Source organism: Podarcis pityusensis, assembly GCF_964106645.2.
Source record: "Podarcis pityusensis genome assembly, chromosome: 18".
Lineage (NCBI taxonomy): Eukaryota > Metazoa > Chordata > Lepidosauria > Squamata > Lacertidae > Podarcis > Podarcis pityusensis.
The window spans coordinates 11,359,316-11,387,306 of NC_138043.1; the positions used below are offsets into that span (position 1 = coordinate 11,359,316).

The following is a 27,991-nucleotide window of genomic DNA, read 5'->3' on the forward strand; positions in this document are numbered from 1 at the left end:
CGGAGGGGGCGGGGCCAGGGGCGGCGCAGGTCACGTGGGCGTATAAAAGCACCTCCCCCCCCCGGCCGTTTTCCCCTCCCCCGCCAGGTAATTTGAGGAGCGGGGAAAGCCGGCAGAGGGGGGGGGGTTCCTGAGGATAATAATGTTGGCAGGCTTAATAATTTGGTGGGGGTGAGGGCTGAAAATAAAGTGGGGGGGGGCGCCTGAGGGCACCTAGAAAATGGGGGCTTGTGGCAGGTGAATAAAAAGGTGGGGTTGATAAGGGCGAAACTGGGGAGGGGGCTGTAATAGGGGGACCCCAAAGGCCCTCTAGTCCAGCCCCCCGGCAAAGCATGAAAGAAGGGTATCCTGAGGAGAATTTGGGGCGTGGGGGAGGGGAGGGGCTGCCCTGAGGAGAATTATGGGAGATCATCCTCCTAGTGGGGGGCAGGGGGAGGCTGCAACTGAAGACCAGGGAGGGGGCTTCCTGAGAGGAATATTTTGGGGTTGGGGTGTCTTTTGTCCTTTTGTGGGGAGACGCCCTTGGAGAGTTAATATGGGGATATTTGGTGGGGGGAGGGGAGATGTCCTGAGGATGTTTGTGTGTGTGTGTGTGTGTGTGTGTGCGCGCGCACACACACACACACACACACACACACATATATATATATATGGGTCATTACAGGACAAAGAAACAAACTGCCAAGTGATGGGGGGGGGCTAGGGTTACTTTCACTGGCGTACTTTTGAACTGCTAGGTTGGCAGGAGCAGGGACCGAGCAACGGGAGCTCACCCCATCGCAGGGATTCGAACCGCTGACCTTCTGATCGGCAAGCCCTGGGCTCTGTGGTTTAACCCACAGCGCCTATTGTGGCAACAGTAGGATTCAAGGATTCTCTCCCATGTCAGACCTCTTCAGATGAAATTCAACAACTTAGGCCCAGACCTTTATTTTGTATTGCAAAACTTACAAAGAATAATAAGAATAAGCTCTAAGTGGTTTGCAAAAAAATATTGAAATGATCAATAAAGCACGGTTCCAAACAACTAAAACCTTTCAAAAGGTAATTAACACTAGCAGCAAGAGATTAAAACACACTTTGTCAGCATTATCTTGCATTACCTGACATTACATATTTTACATTATCTTGTCAGTTTATCTTACAGTTTATCTCTATTGTAAGGTTTATGGCAAGATAAGGACCGCTCAGAATGCCTAATGTTAATTATTTTTAAATTTTTATTTCCACATTTATGTACACCACTTCATTATGACAGAGCCCCAAAGCGGTTCACAAAAAGAAAAATTAGATTATCAATAAAAGCAGTTAAAAACAGGTGTTCTTAAAACATTTCAAAGGTGATTGAAATCAACAGTAGCACTAAAATCAAGGATGCATGTAACTCCTACATGTCTGGAGAGGCTGGCCTAAACAAAAAATATTTTAAGCAGGTTCAAAAAAGAGTGCAGTGGAGTTGCCTGCCTGAGGTCAACAGGCAGGGAGTTCCAAAGTGCAGGTTCCACCATGCTAAAATTGTTGCCTTCCTACAGCTGTGGCAGGAGTTTTATTTGGCACTTGTAACCATGTTATGGGTCTGTTCTGAGTATAAGCCGCCCAGAGTGGGTGGGGCATAATTTTATTATTACTACTACTACAACTACTATTATTATGATTGGAATTTGTTGGATACCACCTCTGGAAAATGGTATCCAACCAGCTGCACAAATATAAGCCCTGGGACACCTGGCTTGCCAGTAGTAGATGTGAAAAGGATTTAGGGGTCTTAGTAGACCACAAGCTGAACATGAATCAACAGTGTGATGCAGCAGGGGAAAAAGTGAATGCTATTCTAGGCTGCAGCACCAGAAGTCTTGTGTCCTGATGAAGGGAAGTCATAATCCTGCTCTGTTCTGCAGGTCAGATCACACCCCTGGAGTCCTGTGTCCAGTTCTGGACGCCACAATTTAAGAAGCAAAAATGGTGATTGGTATTTGTGTGCGTGTAAGGGCTCTGTTCTAAAGGTAATAATAGGTTGGCTAGGACCCGGGAGACCTGGCTTTGGATCCACACTCAGCCATGAAGCTCTCCAGCTGCCCTTGAGCCAGTCACTGCTTCTCAGCTGAATCTGCCTCCCCGGGTTCTTGTGAGGATAAAACGGGGGGCAGGACAGAACCATGCACAGCTTACATACAAATGCACTGGCTGCACTGACTGCACTGGCTCCTGGTGGAGTACAGGGTCACGTTTAAGGTGCTGGTTTTGGCCTTTAAAGCCCTATGCGGCCTAGGACCCTCGTACCTACAGGACCACCTCTTCTGGTATGCCCTGCGGAGACCTTAAAGTCCACAAATAACAACACTGGAGGTCCCAGTCGCAAGGTGGTTAGACTGGTCTCAACTAGGGCCTTTTCAGTACTGGCCCCGACTTGGTGGAACGCTCTGTCACAAGAGACCAGGGCCCTGAGGGACTTGACATCTTTCCACAGGGCCTGCAAGACAGAGCTGTTCCGCCTGGCCTTTGGTATGGACTCAGTCTGACCCTTAAGTTTCCCTTCCCTTAGGGTTTTGATCTATGGGCTAATTTTAAAATGAGGCTGCATTTTAAATTGTATTTTAACCCGTATTTTAATAAACTGGTTTTTTGTTTGTTTGTTCTCCCCCCCCCCCATTATGTTTTATTGAAATTTTATTGGTGTTAGCCACCCTGAGTCCGGCTGTGGTTGGGGAGGGCGGGGTATAAATAAAAATGTATTATTATTATTATAAGAAAGAAAGAAATTGTCTAGGGTTTATTGTAAAGTCCACCGTAGAGACTGCAAACATTGCCGTATGAAACCTTTGAAACCGTCTTTTGCACCTCAGGTTGTTCAAGGCTACTGAGCCAACGCGGGAGAGACTGCAGGGCTCTGCAACGAAATGTCGGGCGTCATCACAGCCTTCTTTCACCTTCTTGCCCTCTGGGGGACGATCCGGTCACTCAACAACACACAGGGTCTTCTGGACTGTGTACCAAGAAAAACGGTGGTGTACCACTGTGGGTGTCCCACGACAATTGTTAATGAAAAGGGTGCTGAGGCAGTCTGTCGGACTCTGTCAGCCTTTGCCAACCTGGTGCCCTCCAGAGGTTTTGGACTAAAACTCCCATCAATTGGAGGGCACCAGCTGACAAAGTCAGGGCTAGGGAGATCTGATACAACAGGGCAACTTCTTATTTTCTTAGAAGGGATCATTTTCATTATTGTTATAGCTGGGGTAACAGTGCATATTAGAAACTAATAAAATGTAGTATTCAGATAATATTTGTATATGAAGGGAAAATACAAGCTTCAGAATTGTGCCAGGCAAAGAATTAATGGGTTAGTTTATGCAAACCAACCTGGCCAGGCTAGCTAAGGCTAGCTGTTAAGGAACAATGGGGAACCAAGTACTGAGCTATTAAGAATTGTCTGCTCACCCAGGAGTGGTCAGAACTGGCAGGTTGCCAAGGTGGCGGTGGGTATGATGTAACAGGAAAATTTGTACTTTTTGAAATCTAAATGTTTGCTGGAGGTGGAGTGTAGGAGGGACAAGCTCCTCCTGAGGTGAGAACGCTGTAAGGGCACATGAGATTGGGTCCATAAAAGGCTGGAGGCCACATAGGGTATTGCCCCTCTGTATTCTAAAGCTAACTTATTTACATCAGGTTGAATCCGGAGACTTGCATTTGTTGAACTTGGGCCCCACCAAAATCAATGTGAACATTTAAGCACAGCAGAACCTGAGTCCCGTGCATTTCCATGAGAAACTTGGGGCAGCTGACTTAGTCTGGATTCAACCCATCACCTGTAGACCAATTTACCACTGGCAGGGAACAAAACAGAAAAGCAAAGGCTTGGATCTTTGTTCCACACGGAGTAGACCCACCAAAAGAAAGCAATGCAAGAGAAACTATAAGTAAATCTCTCTGTTTTGCAGCAGATAGAATTATTATATGATATATAATTATATAATTCTACATCAGATCATTATGATTATAGTGACAGTAATGTTCGCTAATTTTTAATGCTATTACTATAAGCCATTTTGAGCTCAGCGTTGCTGGGAAAGTGGAATGCAGATACCCAGATAGTCATTTTCAAGTCATGTTTAGGCCTTGTCTTCTCTCTCCCATTTATATTCCATTTAAATTTCATTGTACACAGGTTGTACATTGACAATAAAGGCATTATTATTATTATTATAGCTGAGAATTTTAACGTTTTTTGGAAACAAGGACTATCCCATTTTTCCACCCTCTTCCTGAGTGAAGAAACCAACATTTTGTATGTGGGAGCCAAAGGCTATATCCTTGCTTTGGACTTGAGTGATATTTCTAAAGAAATAACCAGGGTATGTAATATTAATTTATTATTATTTCATTGTTTAAAATATTCACACTTGTGTGTCTTTCAGGAGACTTTTTGCAAAGAAACCAAATTGTCAGATTATTTCTAGTCCCTTGTTTTCTTTTACTTTTTTTAAAAAGCCTAACTTAAAAGCTTTTTATGTCAGGGCTGGGAGGTGGAAAATAGGAACCTGCCTTGCCCCGGGTGAGATGACTTGTCCATTTAGTGCAGCATTGTCTACTCTGACTGGCAGTGGCTCTCCAGACTGAGAGAAGGTCTTTCCTAATAACCTGATATCCTTTTACCTGGGGATGACGGGGAACCTTCTGCCTTTGTGGCATGTGAGTGAGCCCCCTTGCAAGGCAAGCCGCTGAAAGAGCATCTATGGGTGGGCGAATATGCCCTAAAAACATAACAAAAAAAGCTTCACAGCTCTGGGAAAAACTGGGAAAAAAAGCTCAACAACTTTGCCCCAAAAGTAAGCCTAGTACTTCCACTTCCAGCCCAGGAAGTGTTCAGCTGAAAGCAGTGGTGACTATAAAGTAGAAAATGGAATTGGTCTGCAGTCTCCGTTCACTCATCTTAATGTTTCATTTGCTTTTGGGTTCCTAGGAGGCCTGGTTTGCCCCAGAGAACAGGAAGCTTGAGTGCCTTCGACGAGGAAAGAGTAAAGTAGGTCTTGGCCGTGGTGCTTCTGGGTCACTTTAGCAATGTGGGTCTCTGTCCAGGGACAGAGTGCAATCCACGGACTCCAATTGCCCTCGCTGGAGACGGTAACTCTCCGGAGGCAGATTTGGGACCTCTGGCTGCAAATCTCTTAAGACCCTCACCAGGTTTAGGAAGCTGCCTTATACACTAAGTCAAACCTTTGGTCCATCTAACCCAGACTGGTGACTGGGAGCGGCCACATAACACCAGTCCTAAAGGAACTACACTGGCTCCCGGTACATTTCCTAGCAACATCCAAAATGTTGGTGCTGACCTATAAAGCCCTAAATGGCCTTGGCCCATAGACCTGAAGGAGCGAGGGCCTTCTGGTGGTTCCCTCACTTCAAAAAGTGAGGTTACAGGGAGCCGGGTAGAGGGTAGCAAGATGGGACACCCTCCCATCAGATGTCAAGGAAATAAACAACCATAAGACTTTCCCAAGATATCTGAAGGGATATCAGTAAGTTTTTAATGTTTGATATTTTGCTGTGTTTTGATTCTGTTGGAAGCTGTCCAGTCAGATGGCCGGGGTACAAGTAATAAATTATTATTATTATTATTATTATTATTATTATTATTATTATCATCATCATCATCACCACCACCACCACCATCTACCCTGACGGGCAGCGGCTGTCCAAGGCATCTCTCTCAGTGAGTTGCTGAGTCTTTGAATGAATGAACAAATCCCTGCTATCTTCAGTATTGTAAGTCAGGTGACTTTTGAGTCTAGACTTGGCTGCTTAACTCCAGTAGCAGAATAGCTTTCAGAGCTACGTGTGCTTTTGATCTGTTTCCCCCTTCCCCCCACTGTTTCATTTTGTGTGTGTGTGTGTTGTTGTTTTTTAAAAGGCAGATTGCCAGAATTACATCCTCATTCTGCATAAGATAAATGCCACCAGCTTATATGTTTGCGGAACCAATGCGTTTTATCCTGCTTGTCGTTACATGGTAAGTTTGCAAAATACGCTTTGTGGAACACCTATAAGTATCGTGCCCTAGTGTCAGGGACTGGGCAGATGCAGAGGAGTGATGGAGACCACCTCCCCAGGAGCCTTCCAGAGAGGAGGAAGGGGCAGATAGTGTAGATCTACAGGACTGGTTCGACACAGGGCACACCCCAGAGGAAGAACAAGAGGGAAGAAGTTGGGAAATAATGGGAGATGAGAATCTAGGTAGCATTGAGCAGGCAGAGGCCGAGCAGCAGCTGACTGACACGCTGTCACTGGGGAGACTCCCAGAACCCATTCCCTCCCCACAAACCAGGTGTTCACTGAGAATAGCAGAGCAGAGGGATTGAAGGCAGGCGGCCCTGAACAGCAACTGTATGAGAGGGGAGGAGTCTGATGAACAGGGAGGTACGAAGAAGGGGTGTGTAGTGTGTGGAGCTTCACTCAGAGCAACATTAGATACTGAAAGGTGCTTGGTTGCCTTGCCTTGGCATCTGGAATAATAGTAAAAAGAACTAAAAAGCCTGTGTTTTCTCTGCCTTTCTGCTTTCCTGGGCAGTCAGCCAGGAGCTGTCAACAGCACCCTGACACCTCCCCTTTCTCATATAGTGTAGTTGGGGGAGGGCCATAGCGCAGAGGGGGAGCAACTGCCTTGAATGTAGAAGGTCCCCAGGTTCAAGTCGCCAGTGGCACCTGCAGCTGGAGCTGGGAGAGTTTCCTGTCTGAAACCCTGGATAGCTGCTACCAGTCTGTGCGGGCGATACTAGGCCAGTTGGACCACTTGCCTCAGTAAAAAGCAGCGTCCTCCGTTGGTTAGCGCATGGTGCTAATGATGCCAAGGTCATGGGTTCAATCCCCTTATGGTCCAAGAGGTCTTCAGTTCCTGCTTTGCAGGGGTTTGGACTAGATGATCCTTGGGGTCCCTTCCAACTCTACAATTCTATGATTCTATGTTCCATGATCTGTGAGTTCTGTTCCCCTTAAAAGCATTGTTTATTTGTTTATGTTGCTTTAAAGCATATATGTCTACTTCAGAGTAACTTCTCTTAGGTTTTAACTCTAAAAAAGTGCGCAGGCAGCTCTGGCAGCTAAAACCCTGTTCTTTGAGCAAAGCTTTCAGTAGCAGAAGTGCTTGATGTTTTATTGTGTTTTTATATTTTGCTGGTAGCTGCCCTGAGTGGCTGGGGCAACCCAGGAGAGTCCTGATGGTTGAACAGAGAGGCCTGCATCTATTGGCCCCTCCCCTTCTCACCTCTTGCCCCTTCCATCCCTGCCATGTGGCCCCCTGAGGGAATGTGGGCCTCACCTTGGCTGCTGTCTCTAAACAGAAAAGCTCCGCTCATTTGGTTTTGCTTGGTTTGCAAATAGGTCATGGACAATAGGAAGCTAAAGCTGCTGTCCAAGGTGGTAGAAAGCCGGGGAAGATGCCCCTTTGAGCCGAGGACACGATACACATCTCTGGTGGTTGGTGAGTTTTCTCATTGTCACAACACCCTCAGGAAGGAGCTGAGATCTTTCCCACTTAGTCATGGCTGCCGAGTGCTAATTGTTCCAATTAGGTGTTTGGGGATATTTTGGCTCTGTTGTGTCCTTTCAGGCCTTGAACAAAAGACTGGCTTGAAAAGGGCAATCAGAAAGCCGATTTATTTTTATTTTGTTACACACAGCCCAGTCTGTCTGCTTGCATAAAGCCAGCCTCCCCGCCCCCCCGCCCCGCCCCGTGGACTTTCCCCAAAGTTAGTCATGTCCATCCATTTCAATGGCTCTGCCCTGAGTAGGGCTAACACTGGATACAGTTCTGAGATGCTAACAGCATTTTTCCAGCTCCACCCACCTTTAATCCTTCCGTCTTGGGTGCTTAATATTTTGAATGATTCTGGGTCATGATTGTAGCCAGGATTTATGTTAGATGGGGGCCAGGACACCCACCTGTCATCATCCTCTGTCTGGCTCTGTCTAGCAGATTTGGAATGAAATGTCTTCTTTTGACCCCAAGCACTCAGAAAAATCTGTCAAAACATTTGGCTGGAAACCCAGCCAGATGGGCGGGGTATAAATAATAACATTATTATTAAATTATAATTTCAAATATTCTGGTTATTTATACTTTTAGTTAAGTATTTTTATTTATTTACTTGTTTGGGGGGGCAGCTGCCTCCAGGCTACGCCCATGTACTCGCTTGCCCTGCTTCTGAATATAGCCATCAGCCTGTCATGCACACACAAAATACTTGCCTGTTCTCTGTAATTAGTGCCAGAGATTTATAAAAAGCCTGTCTCTTTATTCTCCTGCCCAGACGGTGCACTTTATTCCGCCACTTCAAACAACTTCTTGGGTTCGGAGCCAATTATACTACGGAGTTTGAGGAATCCTTTAAGGACGGAATTTAAAGCGTCATGGCTTAACGGTAAGTCTCTTTTTTTTAAAAAAAGGTATGTCACTTTAACCCCTACGCCAGGCAAATGTCGCCAATTAATGGAGCTTGGAGGTGCAGTGCTTATTTCGATCTCGTGACGGCATCTGCCTGCCTCTGCCTCTTGTCATGTACTGGGCCCTTTGCACATGCAATTAAATCTGCCATTGTTGGAAAACACACACCCTGCCTCGACATCTTTTGGCGAGAAAGCGGCGCAGCAGCCAAACGCTACGTGCACAGCTTTTCTTTACATGGTAGCTTAAAAAGCAGGTTTTCATTAAAACACCAAACAGATTTTGTTAAAGGGAGATCTTTAAAAAACAAAACAAACCATCAAACCAGGCTAGTGCTGGAGGGGATGTTTAAAGTAGCCCAAGTCCATGTTTTAAAATACAGTATCCCAGTCCTTAGATTGAAAGAGATCCAGGGAACTGGTGCACAGGTTTGGTTCAGGAAAGATTTGGGTTGGGGGTGAGTAAAAACGTGTTGTTACTGTGTCCTCCACAGTCGGCTGACAATTTGCTTATGCCCCATTACTGTGCATGTGGTGCATACACTGTTAACCCTGCAGATAGGGCCGAGGTGACAGCAGCAATTGATGCAATTGGCTATTGAGGTCACAAAGGCACACTAGAGCAAATGGAAGTCAATTTGGGCTGGCTCCTTTGCGTGTTGCCTAAGCCACAGTCATCGCCTCCCCACCCACCTAGCCAGCTTCTTCCCAGCTGCACCTCTCACAAAGCAGTTGGGCAAGGACAGGCACTTGTAAATGCACCGAGCATTTCTATAAAAGCTAAGGCTCTCCGTATTATCTTGACCCTGGTTCCTTCCTAATTTCATTTCCCTTCGGCCTCATTCTCCGTCTTCTCGTCATAGAATCATGGAATCCTGGAGTTGGGACCCTGAGGGCCATCTAGTCCAACCCTCTGCAATGCTTAAGGACCACCTCTCCCCATATGAACTGACCCTGATCCTGTGTTCAACCTCTGAGGCCCTTCTTCATGTTCCTCCTCCATGAGAGATCCAGAGGGCAGCCGCATGAGAATGGGTCTTTTCGGCAGTGGCTCCCCATCTGTGGAGTGCTCTCCCCAGGGAGACTCACTTTGTGCCTTCATTACATATCTTTAAGATTTCTCTATAACCAGGTCTTTGGCTGATTAACATTCTATGGTCTTTTCAATGTGTTTGTGGGAGGGGGAATTATGAGTTTGTTTTTGTTTTATTGTGTACTTTGTGTTCTCATTTTGCATTTTATGTTGTGAAGCACCCTGTGAACTTTTAAAAAGGATGAAATATACAAACTTAATAACTAAATAAATAAATACCGCAAATGGCTTTGCCTTCCGTGGAACCACCTATGGATGCTATCACAGCCTCTCAGCCGATTAGCTTTGCAGGCTTCCCTGCTGCAAATAAGCAAGCTACAATATGGATGACCTTTCATGTCTCAACAATAAGCGCCATCTTTCAGCTTATTAAATTTTGTTATTAAATTTTTAACTTGCAATCAAGTTCCTCCCAAGGGGGCTCCGCCACCGATGTTTTTCCAATTTGTAAACGTGCTTCCCGTGATTAAGGCGCTTCCAAATCAGATAATTAATCCATAAATAAAGTTCTTTAATCTGTTGACAGGCCTATTTTCACCCATTTTCCTTGCCATCAGAAAGGCTTTATTTGCTCTGCCTTGTCGCAACAGAAAGGAGATGCAAGGCAATTTAATTAATTTCTATAAATGGCCCCTTTATTTAAATGAGGGCAAGAATGTTCTCATTTAGCCTGAGTGATAGCAAACTGTCCTTTCTGTGAAGGAGTAATCTAGGTTTCTTTGTACCGCTGGATGCCTGATGTTAATCTATGCTGATTTTTGCTGTTTGCGAGTTTCAACACAGAAGGGGAGAGAGACCCAAGCAAGGATGCACAAAACACTTGAAATTTTAAAATAAGGGAACTCACCTCCCTGCTTTTATTCAGTTTCAGGGCCTCTTGAAAATCATTGGGCGATTATGTTTCCCCTTTTTCTTCTTGATGACTGCTGCGTGCTGTTTTATTGTTATTTTATTGCGCTTTATTGCCTTTCTGTACACTGCCCTGGGAGTCTTGCACTGAGTGTCGGAACGTCTAGAGGAGGGATCTTTCAAGCGCCTGATGAAGTGTGTTCCGTTCCACAAGATATTGGGAATGCAAGAAGAGCCTGACCTGATCCAACAGACTCTTCTTATGTTCACATGGTCCATTTAGGAAAAGGGCGCTGCCCCACCAACCTCAGTCTGCCCTCACTTGTCCCCCACCTGCCTGCCTTGTTTCTTGTGTTTTTTTTTGTTCAGTCATTTAGTCATGTCCGACTCTTCGTGACCCCGTGGACCAGAGCACGCCAGGCACTCCTGTCTTCCACTACCTCCCCCAGTTTGGTCAAACTTATGCTAGTAGCTTCGAGAACACTGTCCAACCATCTTGCCTTCTGTCATCCCCTTCTCCTTGTGCCCTCCATCTTTCCCAACATCAGGGTCTTTTCCAGGGATCTTACCAGTCTACTGTTGGCCTCCCTGCCTTTCACCCTACCCATCCCCATGGGCGCCAGGTGCCCCAACGGGAAGCCCACAAGCAAGACGGACACACAAGAGCAACTCTCCCCTCCTGAGGTTTCCCTTACCTGCCTCTGACAGTGGTGGAAGGGCAGAGCCATCATGACTGGTAGCCATGGATAGACTTCGCTTCCTCATCCTCTTTTGAAACCATCTAGGTTGATGGCTATCACTACTGATTAGGGCTGGGTGATACCTGGTTTTCAACATCGCAGTGTATCACCAGCTAAACATTGCAATATATATCAGAATGTCTGAAATAGGGGTGGAGCTGGTTTTCAGCTTTGTGATATATCAGCAGCTAAACATCACGATATGCTGATATATCACAATGTCTGAAATAAGAATGGAGTTATGTAGAGGCATTGGCTGGCTTCACTGCTTTTCCCACATTGTGATTTTTCACACGTGCGCGCACGCACACACACACTATATATATATTGCCAGGTCAAAAATTATGAAACCGATATCACAATATGGACTTCAAACTGGTTTTGGATGATATATTGATACTATAAAATCATTTTTGTTGGGTGCTGCAGAACTCTTCCCCCCTCCCCATTTTGGTATCAGAGGGGGTAGTCAAGGAGTCATGAAGTTTGGAAGCCTGAGTGGCGAGCGTACGGTGCTTCAGCTGGTTAGGATCCTGCCCCTGACATTGACCAACAGCCCTGTGTCATTGACTTCTTCAGAGCCCACCTTCGTTCACATGGATCTCGTGCAGGAGAATGGGGCAGGCTCCGACTCGGACAGAGTTTATGTCTTCTTCACAGAAGCGGCGGTTGAGTTTGACTTCTACGACAAACTTCTGGTCTCGCGGGTAGCTCAGATCTGCACAGTGCGTACCTGGACCCCTTGATTGTCTTACCAGTGCGGGAAAAGGTCCTCCATCCCTAGGCTAGAACATGGCACCTTCAGTTCTGTGTGGAAGAGGTGGGAGAAAGAGAAAAGGGGGTGCCAGGAAGAAAAGGATGGGCCCCATCCACTTTAGCTCTGACCCTGCCCACTCCCCCAGCCCTGCCCGGGGAATGAGGCCCTGATTCATGGGAGGGGGAAGAGTTGCTCGCTGCTATCTTGTGGGGTTATTTTCCACAGGGTGATCTCGGTGGGAGGCGCACCCTGAAGAAAAAGTGGACCTCCTTTCTAAAGGCCACCCTAGCCTGCTCAGCTCCTGAATCAGATTTTCAGTTCAATGTCCTCCACGCCGTCTTCATGATCAAAACAACCAACTGGCGGGAAAGCATCTTTTATGGGATTTTCACCCAGCAGTGGTAAGATTTTCTCACAGCCATAAGAACATAAGAAGAACGCTCCTAGGCCAGCCTCCTGTCCTCGCTGTGGCCAAACAGTTGCCCCAAAGGGAAGCCCTCAAGCAGGGCCTGAACACAAGAGCCCCCCCCCCCTCCTGTCGTTTCCAGCACCTGGGATTTGGAGGCAGAGCCTGGCCATCAGGGCCAGAACCAATCAATAGCCTTCTCCTCCCTGAGTTTCTTTTAAAGCCATCAAAGTTGGCAGCTGTCACTGCCTCCTGTGGCAGGGAGTTTCATAGTTTAAATGTGTGCTGTGTGAAGAAGGACTGTGTTATAAGAATTCTAAGGTCTCAGATATAGAATAAATGTTCATAAATGCACAAGGTAAGCACACATACATCAGTAAATAAATCACATGTCTGAAATAGTTCTGTGGGGGGAGGGAATCCTGATGCCATCTTGATTCTTAATAACCCAAAATATTTCCTCTACAGAAGGAAATATATTGGAGAAACCTTTCCCAGTAGTTCTTTTCACTTACAAATCCTACAAAATCTGTTTTAAGGGCATATTTGTGTATGAATAGGGTGGGCCTCTGACCCGGATTGAAGAACTAAAGTATTTAACATCTCAAAAGAATGGCCAGGCTGCCCAGGTAATGCAGTCAAAAAAACATTATCAGGTATCCTGGCAGACAGGAGAGATGACTGCACACTCAAATTTTTCTTCTGGAACCCCTCTTTCTGTGATGTATGTATGGTGCTTTTAGTTACGGTAAGTCTTTGGCTAAGGGGTTAGGCAATGTCTAAAGTACGTAAAAGTTTCTGCACACTTTGTTCTTGGTCTTTCACATCCTTGCAAGGAGGGCGGGGTACTCTGTCGCAACAGAAAAATAAAGATCTGCCTTGCTTTCTCTGGATCCTACCTCCATCCATTCTTCTCATGGACTTAGGGGACTCAGAGCCCATTGGGGAGTTGGGCAGCAAAAGCCAACCTCCAGTTTTTCCTTCAAAAAAGGGTGGGGAACATGTGAGCATAAAGCAGAAACCGCAGCCACCATAGCGATGTAGCTACACCAGCCTTCTTTGCGTGTTTTCCCTGCAACTCCCAACAGCCCAGATAAGAGCATATGGCAATGATGACAGAACTACATCAGCCATCCCACAGGAATGGCAGAAAAAGCCTCACTAAAGGCCCGTTAACATGGCAGCAACACAAGCTTTTATTGAGGTCTTGTGAATAATTGACAGATACAACTTAAGGGCGGCCCACATTTCGGTACCCTGGTTTGACTCAAGGCAGAAGTCTCCTTTGTGAATAATTTTCTCCCCACTGCCCCACCCTTTCTGTTTCTGACCTTTTCTTATGAAGAAGCTTTGTCACCAAAGGATGATTGGGAAAAGTGGGCATCTCAAGATTGCAATTACCACCTGAGAAACAGTGAACGCATCATGCAGACTGTGTGGCCGAGCTGTGCTGTTGTTGTTTCCCCCCCGGCCTGTAGAATTATTGTTGCCAAACCTCTGCTGGAGCAAATGGGAGAGAAGTGCCTGTTTCTGTAAACAGTAAATTAACCAATTCTTTGTTTATTCGGGAGGCACTGTAGTTCACTGTGGTGAGCCACCCGCTTTGCATACAGAAAGTTCAATCTCTGGCATCTCCTGTTTGGGGGAAAAAGGTAGGAAAGGGAAAGATCTTTCTCTGCCTGAGAACTTGGACCATGCTAGCTGTACAGTCTTTGGCTCGTTGGACAGCCAAGGATAAGGCAGCTTCATAGGCTGAGCCCAAATCCCCCCGCCTTCAGAGATGGCTGCTTCTTGCATCTCTGCATGATTTGCTTCTTCCACTTCTGAAGAGTGGGAGGGAGTTTTTATCTTATTTGTGGGCATATTTCTTCATCAGACAAATCCTTTGGCTGTTCCAGAAGCAGGGAGGCATTCTGGAAAGACTTGCTCTGTCACAGAACTGATTTCCTCTCCATCTTGTTCCAGGGGGAGATTGGACATCTCCGCCATTTGTGCCTTCAGGATGGAAGCTGTTCAAGACCTCTTCCAGAAAGGAAACTTCAAAGGCCCCCTTGCCGTTGAGAATTCATATGCAAAATGGGTGGTGCACAGGGGAGAGGTCCCCACGCCTCGGCCGGGCGCTGTAAGTTGTCCCCCTCCCTTCCCTGGTTTACCATCTATGCCCCCATATGGTAAGTGTTCAAGTGGATATCACTTGTACCAAACAGGTGAACGTCTGAATAAAAGGAATACTGTAACCATCTTCCTTTTTCTAGTGCCTCAACACTTCTGCCAGGCACCAGGAGGGATACAGCTCTTCCCTTGACTTGCCAGACAGAGTCCTCCAGTTTGCCAGGGACCATCCCCTGATGGATGGCACTGTAAACCCCATCGGCCACCAGCCGGTGTTGGTCAAAAGAGGCGTGCGATACACACATCTTGTGGTAGACCAAACTAGTGGCATAGATAATGCAACGTACGACATCCTTTTCCTAGGGACAGGTAAGCCAACTTCCTAGATTGGGAATCGCCAGCATGGCACAAGCAGGCGCCCGTGTGCCCTCTGCTACCTCCCATGGAGTCCGCTGAAGGTCTCAGGAAACGCCTCCAAAATCTGCCATGCTTGAGAGACTCTTTGCTTTTCCTGCTCAGTCTCTCTCACATCAAACACTCCCTCTCTAAACATGCCTTCCTTTTGCTGGGTGCCAAGATGGGGCGGTCATCTTCCCATCTGTTCCAAACAAAGGAGAGGGGCAAAGAACTTCTTTCTTGGAGTGAAGGGGGGGGGCTGATGTAGGCATCCCCCCCCCCCGCAAGGTTGACGGGGCGGCTACCAGGAAGCAGGGGATGTCCCTATTTTCATCAGAGAAATGTGGGAGGATATGGAGGTTATGCGACCCCTGAGCCGAGGAGATAAGTAACTACACATACCTTTAGAAGACATCTGAAGGCAGCCCTGTGTAGGGAAATTATTAATGTTTAATGTTTTATTATGGTTTTTTTATATATGTTGGAAGCCACCCAGAGTGGCAGGGGCAAGCAGCGACTTTACCAAAGTCTTTTTGGCTTCTTTATCAGATGAATAATGTACCTTTTTAGGAGGGCGGGAGTCTTAACCTCACATTTTTCCTGCTTTTGAGTAATTTAGACCTTGGTTCCTTCAAAACAGTGGTCCCTTCTCTTCTCTCCACCCCATTTACTTTAATTGGGGTTTAAAAGTGTGCTTGATTTTGTGCAGATAAGGGCTCTTTGCATAAAGCTGTCAACCTCCAGGGGGAGATTTTCATTGTGGAAGAGTTACAGCTGTTTCCATCTCCAGAGCCTGTGCAGATACTCAAGCTGGCTGCACAAAAGGTAGGACATCTGTCCTGATCCATCCATTCTGGTTTCTCTCACTTACTCATCTTTCTGAAACTTCAGTTCAGCTTTCTACAATTCTGCAGCAATTTGCAGTTTATTAATTTTCAAGTTTTGAAAATCCAGTGACATTTGGGTCTGAATTTCTCCCCACGTTGACCTTTTTTGTTGCAGTTTCCCCTTTTGCAGAGCAGTTTCCCTCAGCACAATGGATTTTTGTATGTTAGGCATTTTTATGTTTAACCTGTCATGTGTCAGTTTTGTACGTGTTGCCTGGCTGGAGAACTGAAATGCCAAAACCGGAGAAACTGAAATTTGAAAGAGTGGCTGCCTTTCGGCTTGGCCTTTAAATGCCTACATGGGCTGCGCAGCATGACACCACACCTTCCTCACCGTTTACCCTTTTCCTTTCACATCATTTTATTCATTTAGCTATTGCATTTGCACCCCACATTTCCCTCCAAGGGTCACCTGCTTCTCCTGCTCCTCCTCTAATCCCCACAACAGCCATGTGAGGTAGGTCAGGCGGGGAGGCAAGGACTGGCCCACTGCCGCCCGGTGAGCTTCCTGACTGAGTGGAGATTTGAACCATGGCACCCCAGGTCCTAGCCTGACACGTCTTCTTCTGCCTGCCCTTTTGCATGCATCTCTTTCATGTACAGTTTAGTCCAGTGCAGGAAAGATGTCTTAGAATCAGAGTTGGAAGGGGCCACAAGGGTCATTTGCCCAACCCCCTGCAACATGTCCAGCCTGGAACCCATGGCCCTGAGATTAAGGCTCTCATGCTCCATACCAGCTGAGCTACACCGCAGTCTTGTCTGCTTGGTGCTCCCTTTCCAGGGCCTGTTGTATGCTGGGTCTGCCTCCCGGCTGGTGCAGCTCCCCGTGGCGACCTGCAGCCGGTACAAGTTCTGCCTTGACTGTGTCTTAGCCAGGGATCCTTACTGTGCCTGGTCACTGCCTCTTGGCGCCTGCATCCCCGTGGCGAACCAGTCTGGGGGTTTGCGGTGAGTAGCACAACCCCTGCCCTGTGGGATACATAATAAGAATAGCTATTAGCATTTATGCAGCATTTGAGAGGGTTTGAAAGCTACGCCATGCATTATTTACCATTCACTTAACATCACTGCCTCTCATTTCACTCTGAGCCCTCTAGGCGACCTCCGTGCCTGTAACTGAAACAAACACACATTATTCTTCTGCTTACTTCTACCTCCCTTAGCTCAGTGGCAGAGCAACTGTGTGGCATGCAGAAGGGCCAGGATCCACCCCAGCGTCTCTACACAGGGCTGGGGAAAAACCCCATCTGACACCCTGGAGAGCTACTTCTGGGGCAGATGGACCCATGATCTCTTGGTGTAAGGCACCTTTCTGTGCTTCTGTTTCAATAAGCTCTTAAGCCAAAGCCAGGAGGACTGGAATCTTACTCGAACTTTAAGGGTTGGAGCATGCAGAATGGCCTCTGCATCTCCAGGCAAGACCAGTATTGCCCAAACTCCCAGCTGTTTTTGGACTACAATGCCAATCATCACTGACCACTTGTCCTGCTAGTTAAGGGATGGTGGGAGTTGTAGTCCAACAACAGCTGGAGACCCAAGTTTGGGAAACTCTGGAGACAATCGTGAGCTAGACGAACCAGCAATATGACTTGACACACAGCAGCTTTGTGGTTTTCTGTGGAAAACTTAGCTCTTTGTTCAAGACCATGAGGACTAGAATCTTAAATTTATCTGTAAAGGAAGGAACAGTGGTCTGACTCAGTAGAAGCTCCCCTCTGTACCCCTGTGAATCAGAACCTTTCCTCAGAACCATGAGGACTAGGATTTTAGTTTATTTTGAGGGGGAGGACCATAGTTCAGTGACATGTCCAGAAGATCTCACGTTCCATCACCGGCATCTCCATATGGGGCTGGGGAAAAGCTTCTCTGTCTGTTACCAGAGACTGAACTGGGCTGGCACAGTGTGCTTCCCACCTACCAGGCTCCAGCCCTGCCTGTGCGGAGAATAAACGCTCAAGGTGAGGCTTTGAAACCCACGCACTCAGCCACACTTCAGCGTGCGCCACCGAAGCACATTGTTCTCTGCTCTCTCTTCACAGGAGAGTCCCTGTTCGCTCCGAGCCCCTCAGCCATGATTCTGTGAATTTCAAGGCCAGGCGAGGGTGCTTTCTGAGAGAAGTGGTTGCGCAACGCCAAATGCTTTTTCATGCCTGCATGAAGTATTCATGTTAATTCGCCTCTTCCTCCCTGCAGGGATCTGATTCAGAGTGTCAGGAATGGTGATGCCTCCAGGTGCCCTGAAGTGGGTAGGGGAATGTTTTTTATATGTATATATTTATTATTATTATTATTATTGTTGTTGTTATTATTTTCTGGAGATAATAGGGTCTGTAAGCAAGTGCTCTGCCTGGGTGTAGTTAGCCAGTTCACAAGTGGTGCTCAGGGCCAGAGGTTAAACTGGGTAGGGAAACACATGTAAATTTTACCTTTCTAAAGCTGGCGCCATAATGATCCATAGGATGCCAAGTTACAGAAGGTATACTGTGTCCAGAGCAACTGCTCCATCTGGTGCGCCGGCTGAGAGTCTGAGGTCAGCAAACTTTTTCAGCAGGGGGCTGGTCCACTGTCCCTCAGACCTTGTGGGGGGCTGGACTATAATTTTTTGGGGGGAATGAACAAATTCTTATGCCCCACAAATAACCCAGAGATGGGCTTTAAATAAAAGGACACATTCTACTCATGTAAAAACATACTGATTCCCAGACAGTCCATGTGCCGGATTTAGAAGGTGATTGGGCTGGATCCAGCCTTAGTTTGCTTACCCATGCCTGAGACCTACCTGCCTGTGGACTGTCTCGCCAGAGTGGTGCATGCTGTGGTTATCCCCCGCTTGGACTGCTACACTGTGCCCTACGTAGGGTTACCTTTGAAGGTGACCCGGAAACTGCAACTAATCCAGAATGTGGCTGCCAGAGTGGTGACTGGGAGCAGCCGCCAGGACCATATAACTCCAGTCCTAAAGGACCTTCACTGACTCCCAATGTGTTTCCGAGCATGATTATTGGTGCTGATCATTAAAGCCCTAAATGGCCTCGACCCTGTATACCTGAAGAAGCGTCTCCACCTCAATGGTCCAGCTAAAGAATCATTAAAGAAAACAAAAGTTCTCAATTGATGGAAACCACAGGAGGGTCGAGGTGCTCTACTCTTGCTTGTGGGCTTCTGTTTGGGGCAGCCGCATGGCCGCTATTCAGACAGGAGGCTGGACTAGACAAGGCTGGCCTGACCCAGCTGCTGAAGGGCTCTTATGATTTCTAAATGGATCCTCCATGGACAGAGCCAGACCACCTGAGAAGAGTGGCGAACAAGAGTGGGAGAAGGCCACTGCTGTCACCTCCTCTCTGTGGGCTTCCCTTTGCGGGAACCTGGTTTTTGCTGTAAACTGCAGGAGGGGAGAGAGGACTCTGGTGCTCGAATCCTGCTTGCTGGTTTCCCATTGGGGCAGCAGTTTGGCCACATGAGAACACAATGCTGGATAAGAAGGGACACTGGCTGATCCAACAGATCCAACCTTCTTAGGCTAAGGAACTGCTACACCCACCCACTTTCAGACGTTGCCCACTTTTTGTGATCAGGAGATGTGCTGAAAAGTGTGAGATAAGCTGCCGAATGATGGAAAGACATATAACCTCCCCTGCAAAGAAATAAGGACAAATGCTGTCTGAAGAACAGACATCAATGCAACTTCTGGATGCTCAATAAGCAAGTTATCTGGAGGAGCACCTTCTCTCACACTCAGTCTTATTATGACATTTGTCTCTTCCCCCACCACCACCCATGACTCATAAAATCAGAGAATTGTAGAGCTGGGTGGGACCCCGAGGGCCATCTAGTCCAACCCCCTGCGATGCAGATGTCAAATATACAATTAAAACATTCCTGTACTTTTGCAGGGTCTGCAGGAAAAGGGCTGGGAGGTGGAGGCTGCACACCCAATGGCGAAGGGAGTTCGGGCACCCATCCAGGCAGCGGGGAGGCTGCCAGGGGTTGAGATTTCAAAGGTCATGGGAGTTGGGCAGGGGAGCCACAAAACCAGAGGTGCCTGTCAGTCACAGAGCTTGAGAGACAAGTCAGATGTGAGCAGCCAGTGTGAAAAGGTCGCTCTTCAGGACAAGGCTGCAGCTAGTGTTTTTATCTTTTTATTTTGTGAAAGAAAGAAAGAAAGAAAGAAAGAAAGAAAGAAAGAAAGAAAGAAAGAAATCCTCAGGGTATCGAAGAGAGAAAAATGCCAACCTGTTGGGCAGCATGCTATGGCTTAAAGGGCCCCAAGTAAGCCCAGGAATCCTCTGACCTTGATATGACCCAGCAGTTACCGATCCCAGCTGAGAATGCCTGCCAGGCTTCATTGCAAGGGATCCTTTGCAGCCTCTGTTTCCAGCCAGCAGCCTGCCCAGAGCTCCAGCCATGTCAGTGCCATAGAACCCCTTTGGCAGTGCTGGATTAAACCCTGTGGAGGCCCCTAGGCAGTCTAGTGGGATAACAGTGAACTAAGAAGGCTTGGTTGCAATTTTCTTTCAAGATCAAATCAATATTATTGTCAGGGAAGAGTTAGAAGATTCCAGTTTATCAGAGGGAGAAAGCATTCCCCAAGGGGGGAAGGAGAGCAGTGAATCTAACAGAAGGGAGCAAGAGGAACAACAGGGAGGGACCGGCTGTTCCCAGGAAAGGCAAGGGTTCAGTTCTAGCTCAGATTCGGAGGAGGGGAGATACAGTGGTGCCTCGCAAGACGAAATTAATCCGTTCCGGGAGTGTCTTCGTCTAGCGGTTTTTTCGTCTTGCGAAGCAACCCTATTAGCGGCTTAGCGGATTAGTGCTATTAGCGGTTTAGCGGCTATTAAAGGCTTATCGGCTTATCGGCTTAGCTGCTAAAAGGCTATTAGCGGCTTATCGGCTTAGAAAAAGGGGGGGGGGAGCAAAAAAAAAATCTCAAGACTCGCAAGACATATTCGTCTTGCGAAGCAAGCCCATAGGGAAATTCGTCCTGCGAAGCAACTCAAAAACGGAAAACCCTTTCGTCTAGCGGGTTTTCCGTCTTGCGAGGCATTCGTCTTGCGGGGCACCACTGTACAGGCCAGCTCTAGCCAGGAGGTTAGAAAAAAGAGCGGGAAAGCGAAGGGAAAGGCGCCTTCGCCATTTTGAGGGTGGCTGGTCACGGAGAAGCAGAGCTCAGAAGGTATCTGAAATAAGTGACTCTGAGGAATAATAGTTAAGAACCGTTTATAAGAATGTTTTGTTAATACACAATAAAAAGTTTTATAAAAGAACAAGAAGCATTTGTGTGGTGATCTGAAGAGGACAACGACCAGTCCTGACAGAATACCTTCTGCTCTGTGCCTCTTCACTATATGTAAAGAAGGAGAAGCCAAAATGGAGGGAGCTGTGGCGCCAGTTGGGCAAGGAGAAACCCCAGCACTCCAGCTAACATTACAGGACTTATGGCAACAGAACTTACAGTTGAAAAGTCAAGTCGATATACTATCGGCAGCACTGGGAGAACATAGAACCATGTTGCAAGCGACGCAGGGAGATAGAGTGAGTAAAACATTTACTGTACGTCCACGTAGCTTCAAGGGAGAAACCTCTGAATACATGGCTTTCAAGACAGAAATTTCTTACATAATTGAGATAAAGGATAAAGAATTTCAATCTGAGCAAGAGAAGGTTGCTTATGTGATTAATTTCTTGGAAGGGAGGGCTAAGGACTGTGTTATACCCCTAATATCTCGGAGGGATGCCGCCCTAGGAAATCTACAAATGTTTCTGCAGTATCTAGACACGATTTTCTTAGACCCTGCGCATGAAACAACCACAGCTAGGCAGCTGTTGAGAATGAGACAAGGAAAAGACACTGTGGGAGTTTATTGGTCCAACTTTAGTTTGCTGGTGCAGAAATTAAAATGGGATCTGAATTCCCCAACAGTTGCAGCCCTTCTTAGGGAAGGACTGAATAATGAGATTTTAGACCAATTGGCCCAAATGCCAGAACCTAGTTCCTTGGACTCTCTGGTCCGAACGTGCCTGCAATTGAGCCTACACGTGGAACGGAGGGCTAGTGAAAAGAAGGAACAATGGCGACCACGGTGGCGGGAAAAGAATATTATCGAAAGTACAGAGAGCAGAGCGGGCCAGGACGAGAGCGGCCGGAGCCCATCGAATCAGGGGCAGCCAGACCCCTCCCAGTTACTACCTCTTCCATAGTAAGAGGAAATGCAGGGAGAGGAAGAGACACGAGGTGTTGCTTTGTCTGTGGAAAACCAGGGCATCTAGCACGACAATGTCGCAATCGTAAAGGATGGGAGTCTCTATCTGGAGCAGACATGAGAGAAGACAATTGCCCAAAGGAACTGCATCAGGGAAACGAATGTCCCCGGCTGGAAATGGGAGCTTGCAGCTGGGTGGAGAAGCAATAGAAGGCTCTCACGTGGAACCACCTATTCCAGGAATAACGGTGAAGGTGCAACTACAACTACCCAATGGACACAGCGTCCAGGTAGAGGCGTTGTTAGACTCAGGAGCGTCAGCAGATTTCATAGACCAGAAATTGGTACAGGAACCCAAAATCGCTTTGTTACCTTTGAGTTTCCTGCTGCGAGTGAAAACAATCGACGGCAGACCGCTACTTTCAGGAGAAGTGACTTATGAGACTCCACCAATGAGAATGGATATGGGTCATCACTCAGAGACCAGGGCATTTCATGTGACCAAACTAGCTGGGCACCCAATGGTGCTGGGCATGAGTTGGCTCAATCGTCATAATCCGGTGATTGCCTGGCATCAAAGGTCTTTGGTTTTTGGTTCGATATATTGTATGACACATTGTTTGGGGCAAAAGGGGAAAATCTCGGTGGAAGTAATGGGAACAGAGGTAGAAGGGAAGTTGATGGGGAATGAAAGTGAGATTCCATCACAATATATGGCTTATCAGGATGTTTTTTGTGAAAAAGAAGCGGATAAACTTCCACCACATAGGCCCTATGATTGCAAGATAGATCTAGTCCCTGGGGCACAGTTGCCACCAAGCAAGATATATGCCATGTCGGAAGTAGAATCTGCAGCATTGAGGGAGTTCCTGCAAAAGAATTTGCAGAGAGGTTTTATTAGAGAGTCCACGGCCTCTGGGGGTGCTCCCGTCTTTTTTGTCAAAAAGAAAGGGGAGGAAGGGGCACCAAGATTAGTATGTGACTTCAGAATCTTTAACAGTCAAATGAAGCCTCGCGTGTGCCCACTGCCACGTATAGATGACCTCTTAGAGAGAGTAAGGTCAGCCAAAGTCTTTACCAAGCTTGATCTACGAGGAGCATATAATCTGATAAGGGTCAGAGAAGGGGATGAGTGGAAAACCAGTTTTTGTACTAAGCATGGTGCATTTGAATTCTTGGTAATGCCTTTTGGCTTGCAAAATGGCTCAGGGGTATTTCAAACCTTCATCAATCACGTCTTAGCAGGTATACTGGATCAGTTCTGTGTCTCTTATCTAGATGACCTCTTAATATATAGTGAAAGTATGGAGGAACACGTAAAACATGTCACACAGGTGTTAGAGAGATTGAGGACCAACAGGTTATATGTGAAGTTAGAGAAGTGTAAGTTCCACACACAAAAGGTGGAGTTCCTGGGATATTGCATTTCCCACAAAGGGGTGCACATGGACCCCAGTAAAGTTCAGGCAGTGGTGGAATGGGAGGCACCTAAAACTAAGAAAGATCTACAGAGGTTTTTAGGATTTGCTAATTTCTATCGTAAATTCATAGGTAATTACTCCAAAATCACAACGCCACTGACTGATTGTCTAAGAGGCAAGGGGCCATTCAGATGGTCTGAGGAAGCACAGAAGGCCTTTGATAAATTAAAGGTGGTGTTTGCTTCAGAAAAATATCTTATGCACCTAGATCCAAGTAAGCGTATAAAGGTAGAAACTGACGCCTCTGATAGGGCTATTGGGGCCATTCTGCTGCAACAGGACAAGGAAGGGGACTGGAGACCCTGTGCATTCTACTCTAGAAAATTAAATCAATCAGAACAAAACTACACCATATTTGATAAGGAACTTTTAGCTGTGCATGCTGCCTTTAAAGTGTGGAGACATTTTTTGGAAGGGGCGTCACATCAGGTGGTGGTACAAACAGATCATAAGAATTTAGAGTATTGGAGAACTGCTAGACAGCTAAACCAAAGGCAAATTAGGTGGGCAGAGTTTTTTGCTGGGTTTAATTTTAGGATTGAGTACATACCTGGGCATCAAAACGTTCGTGCAGACGCATTATCGCGCAAACCTGAGTATATGGAAGGGGAAGCACCTCCCAAGTTGCGAGAAATGCTGAGATCGGATCAGTGGGGGTGTGCAGCCGTAGTAGTGGACGGCAGGGAATTCCAGCGATTAACAGGAATGACTCTGAGGAATAATAGTTAAGAACCGTTTATAAGAATGTTTTGTTAATACGCAATAAAAAGTTTTATAAAAGAACAAGAAGCATTTGTGTGGTGATCTGAAGAGGACAACGACCAGTCCTGACAATTATTTTGCTCCGTTGTCATGGGGCCCCTAATATGTGTGGGGCCCATAGGTCGGTGCTTATTCTGCCTGTTTGGTAATCTGGAACTGCCCTTCGGAACTTGACTTTGCCTGGCAACAGTGATGTCGCAGGCAGGTGGGTGGCCAGGAGCCATGCGCCTCCTTTCCAAAAAACCTGTTGCTGCTGTCCTCCACCCAGACAGACACATGTGCCCTCGCAAGCCTGCAGGCACTTCTCACATGCACCCGAAATGCACTTTTGGCATCAGAGGCCATGAATGCATTTTCCTGATTTGCCACTAGTGGACGCTGTGCCATCCAGTTCCCCCTACCCTCTCAGGCCTCTCAGCCCTCCATGCAGCCTGGAGGTATTCTGTCTACATTACAAACAACTAAAGGTAAAGGGACCCCTGACCATTAGGTCCAGTTGTGATGACTCTGGGTTTGTGGCGTTCATCTCGCTTTACTGGCCAAGGGAGCCGGCGTACAGCTTCCAGGTCATGTGGCCAGCAGGACTAAGCCGCTTCTGGCGAACCAGAGGAGCGCATGGAAACGCCGTTTACCTTCCCACTGGAGCGGTACCTATTTATCTACTTGCACTTTGATGTGCTTTTGAACCGCCGACCTTCTGATCGGCAAGTCCTAGGCTCTGTGGTTAACCCACAGCGCCACCCGTGTCCCTTTTGCAAACAACTACATGATCTTGAATCCTAGATTCATAGAGTTGGGAGGAACCCTGGGGATCATCTAGTCCTACCCTCTGCAGTACAGGAATATGCAGCTGTCCCTTATGGGGATTGAACCTGCAGCCTTGGCATTATCAGCATCTCACTCTAACCAACTGAGCTATCACTTAAGGGCAAATCATTACTGTGCCCCCAGAGTCTGATTTGAACCTAGGACCACTGTTGCTGCCTCTTTGGTTAATTGTGTGCATCTCCCTTTGAATCTGCTGCATGGCGACTTCTGATATTTCCCAGAGGCACTGCATGAAATAATTGTGTTTGGTTTATAAAAAGCTTGCCTTTGCTCCCACACGCACAGATTCCTCCCCCCTTCTTTTGTTAGCATGAACCCCCTCCTGGCTCTAGAGAATGGGACTGAAGGCATGTTCGCCTTTTCCTTTCGCAGCCATTCTCTCGAAAGCTGCCGCCTTTAATTTTTAGCCCCGGGCTGAACCCAGGGAATTCCCGGGTGCTGGGGAGTGAATGTCAGTGGGACCAGCAACGGCGGCTTGCAGCAGAGATTGTCGGTGCCGTTGCCGCTGAGCGCATCTCGTACAAGACGGCAAATATTAAAGAGCAGAAAGCGCATTAAAATTTCAGGAGCCCCAACCCTCCGTGCAGCACATGTTAAGCAGTGCTTCCAAAGATGCGAGGAGGGGGAAGCAGCAAGAATCTCTTCTCTTTCTCTGAGAGCCACTACGCAAATGGAAAACTCTTTCCTATAGGGGTCAAAGGGACAACGCTCACGTTGGCTGTATCAATCTCAGGATCACAAACATACCTAGGCTGCCAAGGCATGCCATCGCCAGAACGTCATTTATTGCTTTATAACATCCATCTCCCACCCTTCCATCAGAAACCGGGACCTCAGAGCTGCTAGCTCCCACCCTAAAACCCTCAAGTGCTTGTAAACTAACAAAGCAGCCACAAATGGCAGGAAAAGAACATCAGCAGCACAGCCCAAGTCAAATCAGGTCTAAGAGCACCCTGATGAAACAGGTGTGAGCATAGATTAAATGTGCTTCTGAATACTGTTGCCCTAAAAAATATTTATTTATATCCAGCTCAGCCCGGAGAGCTCAGTTGGTTAGAGTGCGGTGCTGACAACGCCAAGGTTGCAGGTTCAATCCCCACATGGGACAGCTTCATATTCCAACATTGCAAGATCTTGGACTAGATGATCCATGGGGTGCCTTCCAACTCTATGATTCTATGAAATATCCACCTATTTAACAGGTGATTTGCTGACTCATTTTTGACCTGGGATAGCTCAGTTGGTAGTACATGAGACTATTAATCTCAGGGTTGTGGGTTCGATCCACACGATGGGCGAAAGATTCCTGCATTGCAGGAGGTGGGACTAGATGGCCCTTGTGGTCCCTTCCAGCTCTACAGTGCCATGATTCTACATGTGCAAAAGGGGTGGGGTTAGCCAGCTCTGGGTACTGCTACCAAAAAAACCCTGTCCCACATTTCCTCCCGCTGCACCTCAGATGGTGGGGGGGGGGGCCTGCAACTGTTTACAGGGTCTGTGCTCAAGCGCATAGAGGGCTCTTTTAAAAACACAAGGACTAGAAGCTTAAAGCTACCTAACGGTGACTGGGAAACTACAACTAGTCTGGAATGTGGCAGCTAGACTGGTGACTGGGAGTGGCTGTTGGGACCATATAACAGCAGTCCTGAAAGACCTGCATTGGCTGCCAGTATGTTTCCGAGCACAATTCAAAGTGTTGGTGCTGACCTTCAAAGCCCTAAACAGCCTTGGCCCTCTATACCAGCCCAGACACAGGTCCAGCTCCGAAGGCCTTCTGGCAATTCCCCCACTGCGAGAAGTGAGGTTACAGGGAATCAGGCAGAGGGCCTTCTTGGCGTTGGCACCTGCCCTATGGAATGCCCTCCCATCAGATGTCAAGGAGATAAGTAACTATACAACCTTTTGAAGATATCTGAAGGCAGCCCTGTATAGGGAAGTTTTTAATGTTTAATGTTTTATATATGCTGGAAGCCTCCCAGAGTGGCTGGGGCAACCAATCAGGTGGAGTGGGGGTACTACTCCTACTAAAAATAAGAAGAAGAAGAAGCAAAACAGTGCAAGAGCTGTAGGAGGAGGTTGGCAAGGAGGAGGTGAGTGTAGCAGAAGGGTAACCACCTCTGGCTTCTTTCCTTTCTCAGCTAAGAACGTCAGGAGGCTCCCTGTCCCCCTGGGTAGCAGCCCACATCTCAGCTGCAGCTCTCTGTCCAACCTGGCCACGTCTGTCTGGACATTCAATGGGAGCCGCCTGCAGGATGAAGAGCCCAAATATCTCTTCCACGCCAGGGGACTGGTCGTGTTTAACATGACGGCTTCTGACACCGGCCTTTACGAGTGCCAGTCTGTTGAGACATCCAACGGAAGAGAATTCCGCATCTCCATGTCCACCTATTTCCTTTACCTCCAGCAAGAGAGCAGCTTTGCTGTGGCTCCCAAGGGCGATCCATCAAATCGGAAGTGTGCCGTCTCTGCAGCTCCAAAGTCGCAGCCCTTGGCGTCTCTCCAGACGGAGGACCCGGCAAGGCTGGAGCGACCCCAGAGAGTCCAAGGGCTCTCGTTCACATTGGTGCTTTGGGGGGCAGCCTTTGTCCTGCTTTTCCTTTCCTTGCTCTCCTGGAACCTTTACGAGGGCCACCTCTCTCTCCCTTGGAAAAGTGTGTGGAGCAGGAGGTCAGAAACGGTGGATGCCCTTGGGGCAGCGAGTCCTGAGCCAGAGCAAACAGTCTTGATTCAGGGAAGCTTGGCCGCCTGTCCCATCTCCGGCTCGGCCAGCGAATCAGCCCTGCTGGCAAGCTCACCCCAAGAGGCATGCCGCGCAAAGGCAAAGCAGACCACCAGCCTCGCCGCGGGCAGGGCAGCCTGCTGTTCTTCAAACTGCCTGGTCAGCAAAGTCCAGCTCACTGATGAAGAAGGCCTTTCAGCATGACGGCCTTGGCAGAGGGTCCGCACCACGGAAATCTCACGAACTGTCCCATTGTGTGCCCAGGACGCCCATTTTTAGAGGGTTTGAAAAATAAAAATGTAAAGTTTATGCCAAGCTGCCTTTCTTT

At 47.5% G+C, this 27,991-nt stretch overlaps 1 protein-coding gene across 5 annotated transcripts; it reads left to right on the forward strand.

Moving 5' to 3' along the window:
• LOC308467166 (semaphorin-4E-like) lies at window positions 1–27,972 on the forward strand. Of its 5 annotated transcripts, XM_080988601.1 has the most exons (15): window positions 1–87; window positions 2,844–3,015; window positions 4,204–4,349; window positions 4,958–5,017; window positions 5,906–6,004; window positions 7,372–7,471; window positions 8,301–8,411; window positions 11,695–11,840; window positions 12,098–12,273; window positions 14,244–14,400; window positions 14,534–14,759; window positions 15,496–15,611; window positions 16,455–16,621; window positions 17,867–17,919; window positions 27,083–27,972. In XM_080988601.1, the coding sequence occupies exons 2-15, from the start codon at window positions 2,898–2,900 to the stop codon at window positions 27,865–27,867; spliced, it is 2,460 nt and encodes an 819-aa protein (XP_080844727.1). In that variant the 5' UTR covers window positions 1–87; window positions 2,844–2,897; the 3' UTR covers window positions 27,868–27,972. The 5 variants fall into 5 exon arrangements, with proteins under 5 accessions (XP_080844727.1, XP_080844729.1, XP_080844728.1 ...); XM_080988603.1 differs by lacking the exon at window positions 5,906–6,004; XM_080988602.1 differs by lacking the exon at window positions 4,958–5,017.
• Window positions 27,973–27,991: the final 19 nt, after the last annotated feature.

Bases quoted from the DNA above. Each gene is read 5' to 3' on its own strand.
- LOC308467166 (XM_080988601.1), top strand. From the start codon at position 2,898: ATGTCGGGCGTCATCACAGCCTTCTTTCACCTTCTTGCCCTCTGGGGG. The intron at 3,016-4,203 runs GTGGGTGTCCCA...TTATTATTATAG, and splicing joins AAAAACGGTGGTGTACCACT to CTGAGAATTTTAACGTTTTT. The intron at 12,274-14,243 runs GTAAGATTTTCT...ATCTTGTTCCAG, and splicing joins GGGATTTTCACCCAGCAGTG to GGGGAGATTGGACATCTCCG.